Here is a 24391-nt window from a genome sequence, read left to right on the forward strand (position 1 = left end):
GGTGAGGTCACCATGAGGAAGGGAAACAACTCCTGTTTCCCGTGTGGTTTTCACGTCACATATCCGTGTCACTTCTTGCATGTGTTTGTGACAAAATGTAGTTTGGACACCAGATAGAGTCATTGGGTGACAGAGTCGCCACGCAATCATGTAGTGTGAGCACCACAATCACTTCATGACTCCCGATTACAATGGAGCAAGTCCTGTAGTGTGAACTAGGGATGTCACGAGAACCGATACTTCGGTACAAAGTCGGTACCAACATTCTTAAAACGTGACGGTGCTTGTTTTTCGGCAGTAGCTTAGGTACTGTTGGTAATGAAGGTACCGAGGTTGCAATTCTTCCTGAAGGGGGCAGCAAATACGCACAAGTGTTTTAGTCGGTCCACAAGTGGTAAAGAAGAAGAACGCCTACAAGCACACGGGAAAAACTACAGAAATGCTGACAAGTTTAGCTCCGCCCCAACTTGTTGAGAGGAAAGGTGGTAAGGAATATGGAAATACTTCGCATTTGAGGCGGATGACAACAAACATATAATGCTCTGAAGCCAGTGTGCAACTGATGCCATCATTCATTTTAAACAAAGCGAGGAAACACCTGGAATTTGGTGAAGCACCTGAAAGACGGCCCCTATATTATTTTTGTTTGAGGCAGCTGGCATTGTATCTGTGAAACCAGCTAACGTTATGCTCCATGTAATGTTTGCGATAGCCAGTTATTTGTTATCGATGCTAAGGCATTGCAATGTTATAAACTACCTCCTAATGGGCCACCTTGGATTGCTATTCAGCCTGTGTCCTGTCAGCAAAATGTCACCTAATGTCACAAATAATTATTCAAATGTTAATGCTTTTAATAAATCTTTTTAGCCTGCCACCATATCAGTGAATTTAAACTAATTCTTGCATTCAGAGTATAAGGTGTGCGTCTGTGTGCGTGCATGTGTGTGCGCGTGTGTGTGTACCTTAGCACTTCTAGCCTCCACTGTTTTATTAGTCATTGTCAGACAGTGTTTTATAACTAAAATATCTCTCTGAGTTTATTTATTTAATTTTTTTAATTGAATTTTTAAACCACACTGTGGTATCGACTTTGGTATCGAGTACTGTGTACTTTTGGTGGTACCGGTACCGACTACTAGATTTTTGGTATCGTGACATCCCTAGCGTGAACAGCACAGCGATATGCCGATGTTCAAAGTCGTGTAGTGTGAACTTAGCCTAAAGTGACTGTCTTTCTGAAAACATTGTACATTTTGTGCGAATCATTTTATATCAGACTGCTTTGTGAATGACGACTTCTTGTTGCCGTAGTCGCCGAAGCATGAGCCATAAAGGCACAGCCCTCTTCCAGAAAGGGGGTGGGGATCAGCAGCTCATTTGCATTTAAAGAGGCACACAGGAGAACAGCATGCTTTTGCTTCCATCCAAAAAGGGGCATTTTCAGCATGGTATAATAAATGAACCGTGGGGTATTTTGAGCTGAAACTTCACAGGCGCATTCTGGGGACACCTGAGACTTATATTACATCTTGTAAAAATGTTCAAAATAGGTCTCCTTTAACTTGTTTTACTTTGGCTAGCAATCTATTGCCTTGCATATAAACACCTCATGTTAAATGAGAACTAAGACCTGAGAGAGTAAATGGCCTGTGCTGTAGAGTTGACATCAGCTTTAGAAATTAAAGGACTCACTAATTTTGTTTGTCAAGTATTCAAGCTGTGCAAATGAATCAAATATACATCTCTAACTTCTACAGGCAACTAATTGTGATGGTGCATCTATTGTTTACCCCTCTTTTGTCATTGATTAGACCCAGATGTCCAGCGGTCATTAAGGCAAAAAGCAGATGGACATCTGCATTCCTAGGCTGGTCGATAATATTTGAAATCTTTTATTATCCTCAATATGATATTGAAGTAATCTATCTGTCACTAGAGTTACTCAGACAAAAGCAATGTGGTTTGTCTACTGGTCAGAAGATGCATTTTTACTACAGGATTATTTCTACATGTAATATCTGTAATGTTTACTTAATTATTTTTTTCTTCATTGTCTTTTATTCTGTAATGCAGAGGTATTCAAATTGTGGGAAGGAATTGCAGGGTGTTCAGCGGCACTGAAAAATGTCCCCCCAAAATTTTAAATGACCATTTCAGACCTTTACACATCTTTCATAGGAGCTTCACATTTTGACAGCAGAACACAAAATATAATTGAAGTCAGGTGTTTCAATTAAGGAAATGGCAATCAGGCACGAGTTTAACAGGCCCTCCCATGTTTCAAAAACATAAACTTGGGTCTTCACTATCAAAGTGTAGTCTTCACCATACAGGTTTATGTTAGTGTGCCATGCTTTGCTCAAAGGAGATTCCTGATTATCTCAGAAAGGGTTATCGATGCTCACTAGGCTTGAAAAGGCTACACAAAACAATTTTAGAAGAGTTTGACCGCCACCAATCCACTGTGAGGCAGATGATGTATACAAATGGAGGTAATTCAGCACCCTTGTTATTCTCCCAAGGAGTGGTTGTCCAGCAAAAATCACTCCAAGGGTGTTGCAAATAATATTACGTAAAGTCAAAGAACCCCAGGGTAACATCTTAGGACCAGCAGGCCACTCTTGCATTGAGTAATGTCAATGTAATTCATTAGTCCACCAACAGGCAAACACTGAACAAAAACAGTGTGCATGGCAGGATAACAAGGATGAAGCCATAACTCTCCAAAAAGAACACTGCTGACGTTTACTCAAGAGATAAGCCAGAAGCCTAATGGAAGAATGCTCTGTGGACAGATGAATACAAAATAGAACTTTTTTGTTTAAATGAAAAGCATTGTGTTTGTTGAAAACCACACACTGAATTCTAACATAAGAACCTCATCCTAATTGTGAAGCATGGGGGTGTTTCTTTGCTGCCCCTAGTCCAGGACCATTATTGGATGCAGCAACACAACGACCCTAAAGCAGAAGAAATTTAATATAAGACACTTGAACTGGAGATGGAACTTGAACGTCAGACATGTAGCAAACTGATTGGTCGTTTTTTTTTTTGTTAGTTTTTTTAAGTTGATGAGAAGACGAAAAGCGCTAGCACTACATAAAAAGAAAAAAACAAAACAAAAAAAACCATACACACAAAAAGCTCAGGGCCAACGGTGCATTTTTTGCCCCTGTGATTTTATCAGGATTTATTGTAGTTGCACCCTTCTATCCAGAGCTTCTATTGTGGTAGGAGTGACCTTGGTAGGCAAAGAGCTTGTGACAACACCAGTGACAACACAACACAAGAATCAAGGACAGACATACGGACAAACCAAACCTGCTAGAGATTTATGATATTAGCCCGAAAGGGCGTCACAGAATGTGAGTGTGGGCAAGCTGGGGATTTGCCATAGCAAATACTGTTGTAAATAGGTGCAGTGTGAAAGAGTGTAGGATCACAAGAGACTTTCACAGCCACATAAGAGCTGACAGGGGCCTGCCAGACGTTCCCTAGGACACAGTTTAGACCAAAGTTGGTAGGTCATTATCAGCCTATAAGAATCTCCTTGACATGGCTGTAACTCTTTTCTGACTTACATTCTGTTCGTGTGAATGGTACCACACAGATACCCTTGCTTCAATGGATAATCCCACCTTGACACTGTAGACTTGTACCCAAGACTTACTGTTGTGATCATAAAAACTATGATGCTCATACTGGACATTCTTTCAACACATTAAGTACTGTCACACAGAAGAGGATCGGTTCCATTTTGATTCTGGTTCATCTAAAGCTGTTGACCCTTTGTTATCTCTCCGTTTTTCCCTTGCCATATTTTTGTATCCAGCTTGCTCATTACAGCTGGATTCATGTAACTGTTTTGTGCTATACAGATAAAATTTAAATGAATTGAAGTAAACCAGGGGGGTACGGTGGATTAGTGGTTAGCGCGTTTGCCTCACACCTCCAGAGTTGAGGTTTGGATTCCGACCCCGCCCTGTGTGTGCGGAGTCTTTCACAGCACTGTGGTAGAATTTTGGTCCACTCTTCTTTGCAGAACTGCTTTAGTTCAGTCACATTGAAGGGTTTTTGAGCATGAACTAACTGTCTAAGATCCTTGCACAGAATCTCAATTGGTTCAAGTCAGAACTTTGACTAGGCCACTCCACAACTTTAATTTTACTTGGATCATTTTCTTGCTGCATAATCCAGTTGTGCTTGAGTTTCAACTTAGGGACTGAAAATCGGACATTCTAATTTACAATTTTCTAGTAGAGAACAAACTTCATGTTTCCCTCAATTGTCGCACAAGCCTTGAAGCAGCAAAGCATCCCCACACCACCATGATGTTCTTTTTGTGGCATTCGGTGTTTGGTTTACCCCAGATGTAACGGGACACCTGTCTTCCAAACATTTCCACTTTCAACTCATCAGTTCACAGAATAATCTCCAAAAAGGTTTGAGGATCATTTCCATTTATTCATTTAGCAGACCCTTTTATCCAAAGCGACTTACAAATGAGGAAATACAAGCAAAGTGATATATCAAGCGGAGAACAATACAAGTAGTGCTACCATACAAGATTTTTTAATTGAGTTCTAGAAGCAAAGTGTGCAGAGTAGAGGTGAAAGAGCCAGAGTAAGTTTTTGTTTTTTAAAAGGATAATGTGGGGTTGGCGTTTTAGGAGTTAGTTAAGTGCTCACGGAAGAGGTGGGTCTTTAGCTGTTTTTTGAAGATAGTAACAGATTCTGCTGTCTGGATTGAGGTTGGAAGTTCACTCCACCACTGAGGGACAGTTAGTGTGAATTCAGGCTCATCAAATGCAGATAAGGCTTAATGTTCTTCTGGGTTAGCAGTGGTTTTCACCTCACCACTCTTCCACTGATGCCATTTTTGCCCAGTGTCTTTCTGATAGTAGAGTCATGAACAGTGACCTTCATTGATACAAGAGAAGCCTGTAGTTCCTTTGAGGTCCTTAACTCTTTTGTGACTTCCTGGATGAGTAGATACTGTGCTCTTGGAGGAATTTTGGAAGGTCGGCCACTTCTAGGAAGGTTCACTACTGTGCCATTTGGAGATAATGGCTCTTGCTGTGGATCTTTGGAGTCCCAGAGCCTTTGAAATAGCTTTGTAACCCTTCTCAGACTGATGTATTTCAATCATCATCATCTTCCTCATCAGGAATTTCTGGATTTTCTGGAATTTCTTTCAACTTTGGCATAGTGTCTTACTGGGCAAGACCTCTTACCCAACTTCTGTTGAAAAAGTTCTATTTAAGTGTTGATAGAACAAGAATGGCAGTAATCAGGCGTGGTTGCGTCTAGTCCAGCTGAACCCCATAATGAATGCAGTTTCATAGATTTGGGGGAATTAGTAATAATTGGGGGGGGAATACATTTTCAAACAGACCCAGTTGGTACTGGATAACTTTTTTGTGTCAATAAATAACATTCATTTAAAAACTGTATTATGCGTTTATTCGGAATGCCTTTGTTTTATCTTAGATTTTGTTTTAATTTATGAAGCAATTTAGTATGAGATGTACACAAAATCAGAAGAACTCAGTGAAAAAATACTTTCACAGCACTGTACATTCTTCTACATAAGGACTGTAACAACCAGTTTAACCAGACTGTTTAACCACTTGGCTGAAGAATACAGCCAAAACATAAAAACAAAATTGTGTGAAAGACCAATACAAACATTAAACTAATATTGTTCCCTAAAATATGCCAAGTACAACATAACTTGTAGTTAATACAAACTGTGCACCTAATGAATTGAAAAAATTAGTTAGTGACTAAAATAATTACGTGTAAAACAGTTTTTTTTTAGATTTAAAATGTTAAAAGAACAAAGAAATCCCGTTTACAAATTTGTAACAAATACCTGTGATCCAGCTGTGTGGGTTATGAAGATGTGGGCAGTTGTAAATGACAAGATACTTGATGGAGGGAAACACTTCATTAACAGCCTTCATTCCAACATCAGTGATGATTCCTGGGTTTTCTATTACATCAGCAAGGCCATATTTGACCAACTCAGTATGACTCAATTTACCTAGGAAAGAATGAGTTCCAATGAGTTTCAAGAAAATAAGAGACCAGTTTTGGCAGAAGATTAGCTGTAATAATAATAATAATAATAATAATAATAATAATAATAATAATAATAAACAGCATTTTATAAAATCCGTTCCGATCCAATATCTCAATATCAAAACCAATCACTGTGATTTTAAATAAATAGAACAATACACAGAGCATAATCTTTGAAAAAAAAAAGGTAACATACAGCAATTTATTGTGTTTTCAAAGATTTGCGCACAATGTTCTGCAAAAATTTATCTACATATATCCATACACAGTGCATACAAACAGAAATTGTTCTCATTCCACTATTTGACTATAAGATACATCATTACAGATTGGTAACATGCGATGCATTCGTCAGCGGAGTGTTCTCAGCTAAGCACTATCTGAACCAATATAAAGAGAAAAATGGATGGATTTGGAAAGACAACAATTGACTTTTTATAGATATTGACTTTGGTCTACTGCACCACTGCCATCTTGGATTGCCAAAAAAGAAGACTCCAATAGATACTAAATGCCATCTTCTCCCACAGAGGATATATAGGATTTTAATTACATTCTGAATTCTAGAGACTCTGAATTGGCCACGAAAGAATCATTCAAACATACGAACATTCACATATACATACAGTGCATAAATACTTGGAGAGTCACAAAGTCATCGTTATTTTAGGGTGTCTACAACAGTATACTGGAGTTGAAATTTAAACAATGACTTTCTAATCATTTATACGTGGTCCCGACCCTTTAAGGGACCAAAGAGTGAACCATCATCTTTTGCAGTCTGTATTACGATTACTGCTTGAAGTCTGGAACCCATAGACATCACCAGACACTATCCAAGATGGTGGCACGGCAATAACAAGTAGCAGCCTGACCGGATCCAAAATGGTGCCATTTTTGTTTCCTAGTCCGACTTTTTAAAAAAAATGTAGGGTACACTGACATCGGAGTACCCAGCGTTAATGTCTACCATCGCCAGATACTGATACAGTATAGAAATCATTCAATAATGGATGAAGATATGAAGATATGCTGGAGAAGCTACATGATCTCGGCTTGCTCCGGGGACCAGGCCTCCAGTGCTCTGAGTCACCTGATGCCGGTGGCCGGGGATGTCGTTAAGAGGAGTGCAAGGAAGCAAAAGCATAGCAGGAGGATGGGGGACCATGCTAAACTAAAAACAAAGCCTAGCTAGCCGGCTTTCCTGTCCATCCTGCTCTCAAATGTCTGTTCCCTGGACAATAAGTTGGACCACATCTAACTGCAGCAGACTACATGGTGTGAGTTTAAACACTGCTGTGTTTTTGTTTTCATGGAGACATGGCTCAGAGTTCTGGATACCACCATTCAGCTAGACGGGCTCGCTTTGTTTCATGCAGCTCTGCGCAGTGAGGCTCACAGTGGTGGCTTGTGTGTTTAAAGCAACACAGAATGAAGCAAGAACTTGGTGCTAGTTTCTAGTTGTTGCTCATTGCTGTGGAGTTTGTGACCTTAGCAGTGCCATCATTTCAACATGCATCAAGGCCACCACCATCGTCCTCGTGCAGAAGAAGTCACCAGGGTCCTGCCCTCAACCACTACCTTCCTGTTGCACTCACACCCATCATCATGAAGTGCTTTGAGAAGCTTGTAGACCCTGCTGCCCCCTCACTGGACCCCCTGCAGATCGCGTATCATTCCAAGCACTTAACAGAAGACACCATTGCCACCACCCTCCATCTGGCCCTCAACCAGCTGGACAAAAAGGACACTTACAATTGAATGCTGTTCATAGGACTTCAATTCAGCATTCAATACAAATCACTGTTCAGCACCTGATTGGAAAGCTTGAACACCTACCTCTGCAACTGCATCCTACACTTTATGACTGGGAGACCTCAGTCAATCTGGCTCGGAAACAGCATCTCCAGCACCACCACACTGAGCACTGTGGCCCCCCCAGGGCTGTGTGCTCAGTCCACTGCTGTTCACTCTACTTACTCATGCCTTTGCAGCAATGCACAGTTCGAATCATATCAAGTTTGCCAATGACACAACAATGGCGGGTCTCATCAGCAAGAACAATGAGTCAGCATACAGAGATCTAATGACTAATGAGCTGGTGCAGAGCCAACTACCTGTCACTGAGCATGAACAAAAGAACAGAGCTAGTTGATGACTTCAGGAGAGCATGGAGTGACCACTCTCTGTTAAACTCTCTGAGGAGATTGTCGAGAGCACCAAATTCCTTGGTGTTCACCTTGCAGAGAACCTCAACAGCTCCCTCAACACCAGCTCCATAGCCAAGAAAGCCCAGCGGCATCTCAACTTTTTGCAAAGACTGAGACAAGCCCATCTCCCACCCCCACCCTCACCACATTCTACAGAGGAATTATCGAGATCATCCTGAGCAGCTGCATCCCTGGCTGGTTTGGAAATTGCACAGTTTCAGATCACAAGACCCTGCAGAGAATAGTGAGGACAGCTGAGAAGATCATTTGGGTCTCTCTTCCCTCAATCACAGACATTTTAACCACATGCTGCATCTGCGAACCTGCCAGTACTGTGGATGACCCCACACACCCCTCAAATAAACTTCACCCTCCTGCCATCTGGAAAAGGTACCGAAGCATTCAGGTGCTCATGGCCAGTCTGTGTAACTGTCTTCCCCCATGAAAACAGACTTCAATACTCAGAGACTGGATTTACACCAACCCAGACACACACACACGTATGCGTACATGCACGAACACACACACCTGAACACCATTCCACTACCTCTGCAATTTTTGCAAATTTCCTCCTTAAATTGCTGCTAAAACACCTTAAACAAAATACTGTATTGACCACCTGCATTTCTGCTACCAATTAGTATGGTCTATTTACATTTACAGTATTTATTATTATATTGTAATATCTCTTTGCACACTATTCCACACAAGAATTGTGTACTGGTCAATGCTGCACTTTCCTTTACTGTGCCTACTGTCCTGTTTACTAATTGTTGTGCTGTCTTGTGCTGTTTGCACACATTTCCACACATGGTCCTGTGTGTAGGTCTGTGTAGTCTTATGCAACACTGTTGTTTTATATAGCACCACAGTTCTGGAGGAACATTGTCTTATTTTACTGTACCATTGTATACAGTTGAAATGGTAATAAACCCACTTGACTTGAGACACTGGGTTTATTCACTGTTGGTGATCTGCCAGGCCTTCTTCAGTTGTTGCTTGTTCTTGTGGAGTTTTGCCTTCAGCAAGTGAGATGCATGCTCAATTGGATTCAGGTCAGGTGACTGACTGGGCCATTGTAGAGTATTCCATTTCTTTGCCTTAAAAAGGCCTAGGGTTGTTTTCAAAGTATGCGTCAGGTCATTGTCAATCTGCAGTGTGCAGCACTCTCCAATACGTTTTGAAGTGTTTGGCTGAATCTGAGCGCAGATAATACAACCCTACACACTTTAGAATTCATCCTGCTGTTATGGTCAGCAGTCAAATCATTAAAAAAAATACAAAGAAACCAGTTCCATTGGCAGCCATACCTGGCTACGCCATAAGATGAGGTAGTATGCTTTAGATCATAAACCGGATGTAAATTTGGATGTAAATCTGGATGTAAATCTCAGTAAATTAAAGCTGAACATATGCAAAATCAGGATTATTAGCATTTACATTAAGTTCACTACCCTGTATTGTCTATCAAAAGTCAAAATCAGAATGTTTATAAAGACACTTTCCTCATACAGCAGCTATTCATTCCATGTTTACGGTCACAAGCGTAGCAGGAGGGTGGGGGACCATGCTAAACTAAAAACAAAGCCTAGCTGGCCGGCTTTCCTGTCCACCCTGCTCTCCAAAGTCTGCTCCCTGGACAATAAGTTGGACCACATTTAACTGTAGCAGACTACATGGTGTGAGTTTAAACACTGCTGTGTTTTTGTTTTCATGGAGACATGGCTCAGAGTTCTGGATACCACCATTCAGCTAGACGGGTTCGCCTTGTTTCATGCAGCTCTGTGCAGTGAGGCTCACAGTGGTGGCTTGTGTGTTTAAAGCAACACAGAATGAAGCAAGAACTTGGTGCTAGTTTCTAGTCGTTGCTCATCGCTGTGGAGTCTGTGACCTTAGCAGTGCCATCCTGCTACGCACAAGTGTCCACAAGCTGGCAAGGGTTACAAAGTGATTTCAAAGACTTTAGAAACAGTTAGGCAAACATTTTACAAAGGGAGACACTTTGGGACTGTTGCTATTCTACCAAGAAGTGGGCGCCCAGTCAAAATGACACCAAGAGCACAACGAAGACTCATCAATGAGGTAAAGAAACAACCCCGAATGACAGCCAAATATTTGAAGGCATCATTGGAACTGGCTAACATCTCTGTTCATGAGTCTACAATACGTAAAACATTAAACAAGCAGGGTATCTATGGCAGGACACCACGAAGGAAGTCACTGCTTACTAAAAAGAACATTGCTGCACGCCTGAAGTTTGCAAAAGAGCACATTGACACTTCACAGCGGTATTGGAAAATGTTTTGTGGACTGATGAAACTAAGATTGAACTATTTGGAAAAAGCACACAGCACTACATATGGCGTAGAAAGGGCACGGCATATCATCATGAAAACATCATCCCAACCGTAAAGTATGGTGAAGGAAACATCATGATTTGGGCCTGCTTTGCTGCATCAGGGCCTGGCCAGCTTGCAATCATTGAGGGGAAAATGAATTCCCAAGTATATCAAACAATTCTTCAGGATAATGTGAGAATATCTGTACGTCAACGGAAACTGTGTAGAAGTTGGGTGATGTAACAGGACAACGACCCAAAACTCCGGAGCAAGTCCACAACAGAATGGCTTCAGAAAAACAAAATCCGCCTTTTGGAGTGGACAAGTCAGAGCACAGACCTCAACCCAATAGAGATGCTATGGAATGACTTGAAGAGAGCCATACACATGAGACGTCCAAAGAATATGACAGCGCTAAAGCAGTTCTGCCAGGAAGAATGGGTTAAAATTCTTCCTGAACGATGTGCAGGTCTGATCCTCAGCTACAGGAAGCGCCTGGTTGAGACTATTGCTGCCAAGGGGAGGTCAACCGGTTATTAATTCTAAGGGTTCACTTACTGCCATTTTGAATGTTGAATGAGTGTGTTCAATAAAGACATGAATGATCAGATTTTTTTGTGTTATTATTTTAGACACATTATATTTGTCAATACCCTTGACTTAGATGAAGATCAGATCACATTTTATGACAAATTTATTCAGAAAACCATGAAATTCCAAAAGGTTCACATACTTTTTCTTGTCACTGTAACTTTCGTGGGCAGTTCCTGTGACATGGTTCCTGTTTTCAAATCATTTGCTGGGAGCTTCTTGTCTGTGTTGGCATTTAAACTACCCCATTTAAAAAACCTTTTTCACAAATAATTTTGCTCCATCATTTTCTTTGTTGTATTTTTCACTTTCCTCTTCTGCCACATTTTCATTTTCTAAGAATTTTTTTTCACAATATTATATATGAAAGCAATAAGTTTCAGACATGATCTCGGTCTTACAATTCCGAAGGTCTCTAGTTTGTCACGATGTACCGGAACCAAATTGTTGTGTGTTCATGGAATGTGTTTTTAGCATTCCTAATCACACCACCTTTCGTCCTCACTCACTCACTCTCTCGGTTCTTCTTTTTCTTCTCTTATTATATGGTAGACTAGACATCTTGTAGTTCATATGTCACTTGAACATGCGTAATAGATGTTTTGATTTTATGTATGACTTGTTCCCATTGATGTTCATCATTCTATATCAAAATTTCTGTGTATATATACACACTAAACTTTCTGAATCATTAAATTAAGAAGCGTTCACTGAATGATGGTGTCCGTGTGACTTCTTCCCGAGCTCGGACGAGAGGAAATCAGCAAGTGCAGGGTCCAAATTCTGGTTCTGTGACTGGTATCGGACAAAGAACGTAACAGAAATGTCCCTTTTTCAGGAGACTGTATTTTAAAGATAATTTTTGTAAAATACAAATAAGCTTTACAGATCTTTATTGGAAAGGGTTTCAACAATGTTTTTCATGCTTGTTCAATGAACACAGGTGATAGGCAAATAAAACCACAGATACAATAACCTAGGACACTAAAGAGACCTTTCTATTGACTGAAAAACACCACAAGAAAGATGCCTAGGGTTCCTGCTCACCTGCGTGAACATGCCATAGGCCTGCTGCAGGGAGGCATGAGGACTGCAGATGTGGCCAGAGCAATAAACTGCAATGTAAGAAACCAGCTGATTGTCCTTGCAGTGGACAATTACATGTAATCATGTGTCCCCCAGACATGATGGAGAACTTGCAAATGCCTTGGTGGAAGAGTGGGGTAACATCTGACAGCAAGAACTGACAAATCTGGTGCAGTCCATGAGAATGAGATGCACTGTAGTACTTAAAGCAGCTGGTAGCCACCAGATGCTGACTGTTACTTTTGATATTGCACCACCCTCCCGCCTCCTTTGTTCAGGGAATTATTATTCCAATTCTGTTCATCAAATGTCTGTGAAACTTGTTCAGTTTATGTCTCTGTTATTGAATCGTGTTATGTTAAAACAAATATTTACACATTAAGAAATTTGCTGGATATAAAAGCAGTTGAATGTGAGAGGACAATTCTTTTTTTTTTTTGCTGAGTTTGCATTGGAACAACAAGAAAAGCCAAATCTGAGATGTTCCACACAGAACTCCAAAAACGGACTGGACAGAATTATTGGCACCTTTTCAAAATCTTCCAAAATAACTGTATTTCAAGAATGTAATGCTTCTGTAATAAACTCACCTGTAGCAAATTACAGGTGCTGGCAATATAGAAATCACACTTGCAACCAGTTAAAATGGAGAAAAGTTTACTCAACCTTTGTGTTGAGTGTGTGTACCGACTGAGCCTGGACAAAAGAAATAAGAGCAAAGACTTGGCTGAAGATTTGAGAACCAAAATTTTGGAAAAGCATGGACAAGCTCAAGGCTACAGATCAACCTCCAGAGATCGTAATGTTCCTGTGTATACTTTGCACAACATTGTCAAGAAGTTTACAGTCCATGGCACTGTAGCTAATTTCCCTGGACGTGGACAAAAGAGAAAAATTGATGAAAGATTGTAATGAAGGATTGTTCGAATAATGGATAAAGAACCTCAATCAACTTCCAAACAAATTCAAGCTGACGTGCAGACAGAGGGTGCAACAGTGTCGCCATCCGAACGAAAAGGAACGCTATGGTAGGAGACCCAGGAGGAAACCACTGCTGACATAGAAACATAAAAAAGCCAGATTGGAGTTCGCCAAGCCTTACCCGAGGAAGCAAAAATCCTTCTGGGAGAATGTCCTGTGGACAGAGGAGACTAAAATAGAGCTTTTTGGGAAAGCACATCATTTTACCGTTTTCAGACAACAAAATGAGGCCTTCAAAGAACGAACACTGTCCTTACAATCAAACGTGGAGGCGGTTCACTGATGTTTTGGGGTTGCTTTGCTGCTTCAGGCACTGGATGTCTTGACTGTGTGCATGGCATTATGAAATCTGAAGATTACCAAAGAATTGTGAAGTGCAACGTAGGGTCCAGTGTCAGAAAGCTAGGTCTCCGTCAAATGTCTTACAGCAGGACAATGATGCAAAGCATACTTCAAACAGCATCCAAAAATGGGTTAAGACAAAAATGCGGGACAGTTCTGAGGTGGCCAGCAATAAGTCCAGATCTAAATCCCATAGAGCAGTTGGGAGTTGGGAGAAGGAACCCTTCAAATCTGAAAGACCTGGAGCAGTTGGAAAAAGAAGAGTGGTCCAAAATTCCAGTTGAGAGGTGAAAGAAACGTACTGATGGTTACAGGAAGCGATTGATTTCAGTTGTTTTTTTTCTAAAGGGTGTGCTACTAAATATTAAAATGAAGGTGCCAATAATTTTGTCCAGCCAATTTTTGGAGTTCTGTGTGGAATGTCTCAGATTTGGCTTTTTTTTCCAAATCTGGGGGGGGGGGGCACATACTTTTGGCCATGACTGTGTATGTATACATATACATACATAAACACACAGAGCCATTCACTAATATTGGCACCCTTGGTATGAGCAAAAGGCTGTGAAAAAATGTCTAATGTTTAACTTTATGATATTTTGTTCAAAAGAATTAACAAAAATACTCTCATGGATATCAAACAATTGCAAACAACAGGTTTATTAAAAAAAATTTAAATGTGTGTGCGCCAATTATTGGCACCCCTAGGAATTCATATGAGGAAAAATATATTCCCTGATAATTTTTTCAGTATACTGGGGTGATTAGGAACAGGAAATTGTTCAACCACGAGTTCCTGTTTCACAGGGGTATAAATATGAGGTAACACAAATTCCCTTAGTCATTCACAACAATGGGTAAGACCAAGGAATATAGCTGTGATGTGCGGCAAAAGGTTGTTGAGCTTCACAAAATGGGAAGTGGCTATACGAAAATAGCACAAGCATTGAAAATGCCCATTTCCACCATCAGGACAATAATTAAGAAGTTCTAGTCAACTGGAAATGTTATGAATCAACCTGGAAGAGGATGTGTGTCTATATAGTCTCAACACACTGTGAAGAAAATGGTCAAAAAAAATATCCAAGGATCACAGCTGGAGAATTGCAGAAGTTAGTTGTGTCTTGAGGTCAGAAAGTCTCAAAAACTACAATCGGAAGTCATCTACATCACCACAAGCTGTTTGGAAGGGTTTCAAGAAAAAAGCCTCTACTCTCATCCAAAAACAAACTCAAGCATCTTTAGTTTACCAGATGGACTCCATCAAATGTCAACACTTTAAATGAAAATCTGACTGCCTCTGCCAGAAAGCTTAAAATGGGCCGTGGTTGGATCTTCCAGCAGGACAATGATCCAAAACATAAATCAAAATCAACACAAAAATGGTTTACTGACCACAAAGTCAAGGTCCTGCCATGACCATCCCAGTCCCCTGACTTGAAACCCATTGAAAAAAAAAGTGAACTGAAAAGGAGTCCACCAGCGTGGACCTCGAAATTTGAAGGATCTGGAGAGACTCTGTATGGACGAATGGTCTCAGATCCCTTGCCATGTATTCTCAAACATCATCAGGTATTATAGAAGAAGACTCAGAGCTGTTATCTTGGCAAAGGGAGGTAGTAAATTATTGACTAAAAGGGTGTCAATAATTGTGGCACATATTTAAAAAAGGTTTTTTTTATTTATTTATTTGTTTTGATAAGCCTGTGTTTTGTTTGCAGTTGATTGATATGCATGAGAGCGGAGACTATATATTAGAGTTGGGGTACTCGATCCCGGACTCGAATAAATTTATACTTGATATGGACTCGGACATTTTGGACTCTGAAATTTTTCAGAGTACAGTCAAGTTTGCGTATGTTCATGTGTAACATGAAAAGAAAGATAAAATATAAATAACAAAATTAAGATAAGAAATTAATGAATGTCTCCCTGTCTGACCAGGGGGCTTTCGTGCAAGTACCGAATGGACTATGCACGACCGCTTCCGCGATGGTCTCAGCCAGCTCAGTTACATCCAGTGCTATGCCGGAAGCTAGCCAAGTCTCCGCTTGACCGTTCATACCAGTCTTTGCATTATTTGTATTTATTTATCTAATTAAAATGTACTTGATACAATAAATTATCGGCACTTGCATCCACATCCTGCTCCAGTCCATGACAACTTGAGTACATTGTACTCACTCACTGTAATGGTACCTTTTTGAGTATAGTTAAATCATAATACTTTTACTTCAGTTTATATATATATTTAAATAAAACCTTCATTACATTTCATTTTAATCACAGTTGCAGAGTAAAAAAAATATAAAGATGCATTTAAACATGGAAGACTAAGAGTTTAACTTTGAGGAGGCCTCATATAACGGAACAATGTTTGACCGAACTACTGTCTTGCCGCTGTTGATACTTGCTTTAATCATTGTAAAATCAATCATATGAAAGAGTTTTTCTGCTAGTACATGCCGCTTTTGAACAGGATGATCAGTGTAAATTGTTATTTTGTTTAAAGATCTTTTTTGTCCCCCATTTAGTACTGCCCTTCGGACGCTAAATTAAATATTTACATATCTCCCAAAAGACAAAATTCTAACTATTCACACCGATCATCCTGCTCAAAGGTTTACATCCCCCTGGCTCTTAATATTTCGTGTTACCTTCTTGAGCATCAGTGAATGTGTTGCACCTTATGTAATAGTTGTGTGTGAGTCCCTCAGTTGCCCTCAGTGTGAAAAGATGGATCTCATCATCATATAGCCACTGCTGGAAAGAGGTCAAATATGCAGAATATGCTGGAAAAGCAAAGAATGTGCAGGAACAGGAGGATTTTTCTGAAGAACAGTGGGCAGTTTGACTGCTCAGGACAAACAAGGGACTCATGAACAACTATCACAAAACAAAACAAAACAAAAAAAACAGTCGTGGATCATCCAGGTAACGACACACAGTATTAAGAATCAAGGGTATGTAAACTTTTGAACGGGCTAATTTTTATAAATTTAGCTATAATATTGTCTTGTGGACTATATGTAAACATCTGACAGAACTAAATAAACAACATGAGATTTTTATGATCCCTCTTATTTTGTTAACAGTATTAACAGATTCTGCAAGGGGTATGCAAACTTTTGGGCACAACTGTGCGTGTACACACACACACACACACACCAGTAATCAGTTATCAGTAAACTTAGCAGCAACCTATTAACCATCAGCCTTGAATATCAGCCTTGATAAATGTGTTGCTGGTAGGTTTTGAGTGAGTTGGTGCATAAAGCCTTGACTCAGTCACTACATTCATTAATTTCATATATTGAGATGCTGTTTCTTTGAGAACTTAATGCTCAGTATGCAATATTAGACATTTGTTTAGGACAGAACTGTACCTTTTTCAGATGCATGAATGAGGATACATGATACCAGAAATGAAAAGGAGATTATGGTGATGTTTTTATGCAATGATTGGCTGAGTTAAAATAGCGCAGAATCTATGCTGTTCTCAATTCAACAATTTGAAAGCCATTTGACTACCTTTTTTGGGGGGGTCGTACACAATTTCCGATCTCAACTAGAGTATACAGGAGGACTACCGGTCTTTAATTAAAATACAAAACTGGGAAATATTTACCATATTTTAACCAACTATTTATCAGGAGTATATGTGAAGAGATCAGTACACATTGTTCTATGTAGAAAACGTTTTTACACAAATGTATAAAATGAAGGTCAAATAATGTGACGATGCATAATCCAGTAAAATCAAAAGTGAATTTCATTTAACATAGTACACTAAACAAGCAACCCCAGAACATTCCACAACTTTTATAGCAATCTTACGCGTTACCCTTTTTTTTTTTTTGTTTCCCCCAGTTAGTACAAAAAGCCACAACTTTTAGGAAGTCAGTTTAACTGCTGGCCATCCCTCGTGAATGACAGCTACATTAAATATTCTTGCCGTGTTGAGCTTCACTTGGTAGCTGCTCTGGATAAATATTTCTGCATAAAAATACATGTAAAAATGTACCGTTGGGTCCATAAGTATTTGGACAGTGACAATTTTCAGAATTTTGCCTCTGTACACCACCACAATGCATTTGAAATGAAGCAATCAAAATGTGACTGAAGTGTAGACTTTCAGCTTTATATATATATATATATTTGCATTAACCGTTTAGAAATTACAGCCAGTTTTACATTGTCCCTCCATTTTCACAGGCTCAAAAGTAATTGGACAATTGACAATTTCATGGCCATCTATGAAATGTTTCCTCATTATTTCATGAAAATTTAAGGAGATAAAAGGTTTGGAGTTGATTCCAAGTGTTGAATTTGCATTTGGTAGCGGTTTATGGGACCTGTCCATATGTGGTCCAAAGAGATGTCGATGCAAGTGAAGGAGGCCATCATTAGGCTGAAAAACAAAACAGACCCATAAGAAAGATAGCAGAAATATTAAGAGAGGCCAAATCAACAATTTGGTACATTCTTAAAAAAGAAGGAATGCACTGGTGAGCTCAGCAACACCAAAAGCTGGAAGATCACACAAGACACAACCCCTTTACAACATCTATCCAAGTCAAGAACACTCAAGGAGGTACGCATATCACTGTCAAATTCTACAATCAAGAGATGCCTTCATGAATGTAGATACAGAGGGTTTACCTGAAGATGCAAAACATCTAAAATAATAACTTATATATATATATATATATATATATATATATATATATATATATATATATATATATATATATATATATATATATATATATATATAAACTGGTGCCAGTTCTGAAACAAGACTCTTTGGACACATGAAACCAAGATTAACTTGTACCAGAATGATGGGAAGAGAAGAATATGGAGAAAGGAAGGTAAGAGCATACCACTTCATCTGTCAAACATGGGGGAGGAAGTGTTAAGACATAGGCATAAGTATATGGCTGCCAATGGAACTGGGTCACTGATGTTTATGGATTATGTGACTGCTGATAGAAGTAGCAGGATGAAACCTGAAGTGTATAGAGCTATACTTTCTGCTCAGATTCAGTCAAATGCTGCAAAACTGACAGTGCTTCACATTACAGATGGATAATGACCCAAAACATACAGTTAAAGCAACCAAAAAGCTTCTTAAGGCAAAGAAATGGAATGCTGTTAAATGGCAGAGTCAGTCACCTGACCTCAACCCAACTGAGCATGCTTTTCACTTACTGAAGACATACAGAAGGCAGGAAGATCCACAAACAAGCAGCAATTGAAGGTGGCTGCAGTAAAGATCTGGCAAAGCATCTCAAGGGAGGAAAATTAGCATTTGGTGATGTCCATGGGTTCCAGAGTTCAGGCAGTCATTGACTGCAAATAATTTTCTTCCAAGTATCAAAAATAATCCTAATATTTATTAATATGCTAGTTTGTCCAATTACTTTTGAGCCTGTAAAGAGAGTGTGACCATATAAAAAAATGGTTGTAATTCCTAAACGGATAATGCAATATTTTTATTAAACCCCCTGAAAGTCTACACTTCGATCACGTCTGATTGCTTCATTTCAAATCCATTGTGGTGATGTTACAAAAATTGTGTCACTGTCCAAATACTTATAGGCCTGACTGTAAATGCACATGTAAATGCACAAATTTTTTATTTGTTTATTTATTTTCATATAATTATTGTTAATATTATTGGAAACAAGAACAGGCAGTGTAACAGTGTACCAATAATATTGGAGAAGTCATTCTGCATGGTCATTAAAGAGAGTAATAGCATCCATTAATTATGGAATTGTGACAAGCACACAGAAGCTTTCTTACATGAGGTACCTCCATTTGATAAGCACTGACAGACATGATGTACAAACTTAGATTTGTGCTTTCTCATTAGGGTCAACACTGTTCACAAATCAACTTAAAATGTTTGATACTTTGGTTGTGGGTAAGTGTGTTATATTACCCATCTTGTATGCATCCTTGTTCTTGGTACCTTGTAATGCCTACAAACTAAGTGCTCAACACCTGAGTCAGAGTCCTCATCTGCAAAAGTATACTTGGCCAGTAAAACAGGAATCTGCTTCTATTAGAATAGCCAATGCCTTCACCTTTATGGTGATGCCTTCAATTTTCTCAATGAAAAACATGCACTGTGTAGGTACTATGCATCCACAGATAGACAGTTACATTCCTTTATAGTACTGTTACATCAACCCAGAAGGATGCAACTCAGTAAATCAAACTAGTAACAACTGAAATGCCCCTCCAAGCCACTGCCTCATGCGTTCTCTTGTCCAACCATCTCACAAACAGATCTCAAAGAGTATACAACTCTTACTGGTTGAGAATCAAAAAATTCCATTCAACAAACACTTTGGTTGTTCATTTGTTTTTCTCAAGTGTGCGTTCATGTTCAACCATAGGTGAAACAGCTGGCATTTAAAACTTGTTGCTAAATATAAAGACAATTGAACATCCCTAGGTGCAAATTCAAAAGAGATTAACCCACAAACTCTAGACACACTGAGATAAAGCTTCTAAACATGCTGCATGACCATTCATTCAATGTGCACAAAGGACGAGGATTGGAAGGCCACATTCCTCTCATGGAATATAAATTGAATACAACTCCAATTAAGGCTCAGTATGACTGGTCAGGTAAAAATAGAATTATTTACTATTATTTGTATATAGTTTTACTGCTTTGTGTAATCTGATTGTAAGAAAAGCACATTGCACTACTAGCATTCTGTTAAACAAAGGGATTCCCATGTAAATTTCACATGTACATCTCTCACTTGTTAATCTCTCTCAAAATCTCTCACTCTCTGCTTACTAGCAATCACTGAGTTAGTGATCTGCATTTTTACATCAGGAAATCATTCAGAAATTTGTAATGTTGTTCCCATCAATGCTAATGTGCTTAAAAATGCATATAATATTTTATCAGAATTATTTTCTTTTTTGTGTTTGTTACATTCCAGAAAGATCTGAAAAACTTGCTTTTTTGATGGACTCTCCATCAGAATCTACTACAAAGCTAGGATGCAGTGCCCTGTGGGATCCCAGTCCTTATGTGCACCTCTAGTCTCAACCAAATGCCCTGTGAACCTTTCTGGGGGGGGGACCCATAAAAAAATATTGTGCTTCCTAATTGTGTCTGTATTTGTATATATTTAGAATGTATTATTTGTTCAATTCGAGTAATGTATTTGGATACATTCCTAGAATAGACCCATTTTCCCCCTACACAGTTATAACATTTACACAAGTCCTGAAGCACCCTTGGCAGTGTTTACAGTCTTCAGCCTTCACGGGTATGATGCTACAAGCTCGGCATATCTGAATTTTGAGATCTTAAACAGATATCCAGTCTGCTTCAGAAATAACAACATCCACACAAGTCTGTAAATTTAAAAAATTGTGTTACCAGTTGAGACCAGTGTGTGCCAGGCCGGATCTGGTCTAACCCCTTTTGGCCTTTCAATCATCAATAGTGGTCACTTTCATTTCGGACATTTTCTGAGACTTCAGCATCCCTGAAAAGGTGAATGTCATTTTGCAGTGTTGGCCCAGGATAAGAAGAACAAAGTTCACAGCCTTTACCCCTCACCAAATGGTAGTACTTTTGTGTGTGGAATTATCTGTGTGCTCACTTCAGGGCCCCATGCTTGCAAATACTGTTCTGTGTGATCAATTCACAGCTAATCTCACTTGTCTCAATCACAGTATGGATTCTCAATTGTCCAATTATCAGACTGCTCGTGAATCAAGGCAATCAAGTACAAAAGGCAAGAATAATTGTGAATTCTGACACTCTAACACATTATAGCAACTGATTTAATATCCTCTCTCATACTCAATGTCCCAGTCTCATACTTACACTGTAATAGGAACTCATCAACATATCCAAGATGCAAAGTTTCAAATTGTGGAAACTCAAGTTCTGCCATTTTTAGCGCTGAGAAGACACCATCTTTGGTTAAGGAAGGCTGGATTCGAACTTCGTGCAATCTGAAGTCCAACAAAATTTGTTAATTCTGAAACTATATTAAAACACTAACAAAAATCAAGAGCATATTTTCATGACTGAGCCACTCTTACCCATGTGCAGCAGTAATGATGAGGTAGCCTAAATCCACTTCAAGAGCATTCTTACAGGCTCCAAAGACAATAGTGTGCAAATTGCGAAATCCTCCTAGAACATAAACAGTGTTACACTGACATGCAATCAACACAGCTACAAAGGTTGTTCTGTTATTATGCAAGCTATATCTATAAAACAATAGACACAATACATGCATACCCTCATACAGGGAAACGAAGCTAAATAATAGAGCTAGGGCTAACGTGAAACACTCTACATAACATGTGAATGAATGAACCACTAATAGAGGAAGTCAGTGGTTAAGATGTTAAGGACTACTGATCGGAATGTTGTGATTTCAAATCCCAACACCACCAAGCTGCCACTGCTGGGCCCTTGAGCTGAATTGACAGCATAGTTTCAGCAATACTGTTGTGGACCACAGGACAGCACATGGCCAGGGGGCAGAGTGGGGGGACTAAAGGATGCCTGGCACAAGACAGCATTTTTCAATGTGCTGATACTGACACTCTGTTCATTACTTTGCAGACAGCGATGACTGCGACACTCTCCCTCTGCTTTGTGCCACAGGTGAGACCCTTCACCCCCGGAAGAGTCCTGGTCCTCCCATAGCTGTACCTTCACACTGCCCAGACAGCAGTGACCGCCACCACACTCCATTTCGACACATGCCCTCACTTCCCTCTGCACTTCGGGATGGCATTCCATAGCCTTCTGCACAGCATCCCATACTCTGCATTCCCATTTGTCTTTCCCCCCTCTCACTTAAGAAAATAAAATGCTCCCTAAACACCAGCCCTGCTTCTGTCTGTGTTCTGCTTGCCACTGCTGTGAGTCACTACACTGGTGGAAAATGAAGGCATGAGCACAGTCCCAGACCTCAACCTCACTGTGGACCCACCTGCTTGAGACCAACTTGGACAAGCAGAGGGTCACCCAGAAACTGGCTACAAGCAGCCACAGAGGAACTGCTCCTCCACTACAACCTGAACATGGCCGCAGCCACCTCTTTCCCCAACAGTTGTTGGGACACCCAATGCCTTCTGACCAAGCTCTGCTTCCACCTCCATTATCAATCTGTAACAAATAACTGTGCAAAAAATTAAATGTTACTAATATTACTGTATGTTTAAGCTTGTTGTCAAAAACTTTTTTCCGGCTAGAAAATAAGCCTCAGAGTGTGAATGAACTGGGGTTTGGTTTTTTTTGTATTTTTATGTTTATCTTGACTAAGCCATGTGTCTGTAATAAGAATTAAAATGGCATTTTAAGTATTTGGAAGATAAAAAAAAAAAACAAACAAAACTAAAATATGTTTAAAAAGTAGCATGCATTAAGCCACATCTGCCTTGGATAAGCAGGGGTTTAAGATGCAGAGTTGGACTAGTGTTGGTCTAACTGTAACTGGGTCTGTGCCATATTTGGACCAGACATGAAAATGAGTCATGGGTCTGTGTCTGATCTAAAATGAATATAATAAAATCAAAGGCTGAACTGGGCCAGATCTGACCTAAATTCAGATCAGATGTACAGAACATATCTGTGCAGGTTTTGGCCAAAAAAAAATCTGTTTGCCAAATTTGTTACAGATCTTGGGAAATTTTTAATCCAGATCAGGGCCAGAGTAGTTTTGCTATCAGGGTAGCTGAAAGCTGTCCATACTAGCTCTAAGCCCCAAGCCCCCACTATCATCCTTAAACTAGATGGTGCACACAATCCAGTCCTGCTAAATTCAGGGACCAGTGTCACTTTGGTCCACCTGTCATTCCTACCCCAGGCTGTTAGGGTGTGTGGGAACATTTTGGTCTCCAGCATGCACGGGTGCCCACCTCATATTTCCCGATAAGGGATGGCCTGCTGTACCATCACACTGAGCATCGTGGGCAAGCATGCAACCTCCAGGTGGTTCCTAGTCCTATATAAATCTGCTGATGCCCTAGCCCACTCTTACCCACTAGGCGGCCATCTGGGGGCCAACAGCACCCATGGAAAACAAACAGAACCTTTTCCACTGGCCAGGCATGAACACAGAAGTACAGAACATCTGCCAGCAGTACCCTCAATGCCAGTACACCTCCCCCAAGAAGTCTGCAACTGCCTCACCCATTCCACTACCCATTATTGGCATGCCCTTCAAAAGAGTGGACAGGGACCCTGTAGGGCCACTCCCAAAATCTGCCTGGGGACATGAGTATATACTAGTGACTGAACTATGTCACCCAGTACCATAAGGCAGTCCCACTGAGAAAGGCCACCCACCATAACATGACCGGGGAATTCATCCTGCTCTTCAGCCGAGTAGGGAACCCCAAGGACCTCTTAACTGGCCAAGGTACGCACCTTGTTTCCAAGTAATTGTCTGGTCTCTGTCAGTTGTTGAAGGTTAAGCAAATCAGGACGTCTATCTAGCAACCACAAACAGATGGTCTGGTCAACAGGTTCAACCAAACACTGAAGAGAATGCAGGTAGTAGACAAGGAAGAGAGAAACTTGTGTCCCGTTTGCACTCTGCAAAACCCCACAGGCAATCACAGGCCTCACCCTGTTCAAGCTCCTCTTTTCGAGGAGACCCCAAGAACTACTAGATGTGGTCAAGGAAGCCTGGGAGGAGCAGCCATCCACATTCCACCCATAATTGTGTCCAAAGTATGCAAAGTAAGTCTC

The 24391-nt window shown here is 40.1% G+C and overlaps 1 protein-coding gene across 6 annotated transcripts in view; it reads right to left on the reverse strand.

The window, feature by feature from the left end:
• The window catches only part of fbxo38 (F-box protein 38), an 80800-nt gene that overhangs the window by 30969 nt on the left and 25440 nt on the right, over nt 1–24391 (reverse strand). For 5 of the 6 annotated variants that reach the window (XR_008386502.1, XM_053630376.1, XM_053630379.1 and 2 more), the window contains exons 7-9: nt 21724–21817; nt 21503–21633; nt 5878–6048 (exon numbers count right to left, since the gene is read on the reverse strand). Coding sequence is in view for 5 of the 6 variants with exons in the window: in XM_053630376.1 (XP_053486351.1) it covers nt 5878–6048; nt 21503–21633; nt 21724–21817 (396 nt within the window). In the remaining variant the exon portion in view is untranslated. The remainder of the gene's footprint in view (nt 1–5877; nt 6049–21502; nt 21634–21723; nt 21818–24391) is intronic. The other variant, XM_053630378.1, reaches the window with a different exon arrangement.

Source organism: Ictalurus furcatus, chromosome 8 (assembly GCF_023375685.1).
Source record: "Ictalurus furcatus strain D&B chromosome 8, Billie_1.0, whole genome shotgun sequence".
NCBI lineage: Eukaryota > Metazoa > Chordata > Actinopteri > Siluriformes > Ictaluridae > Ictalurus > Ictalurus furcatus.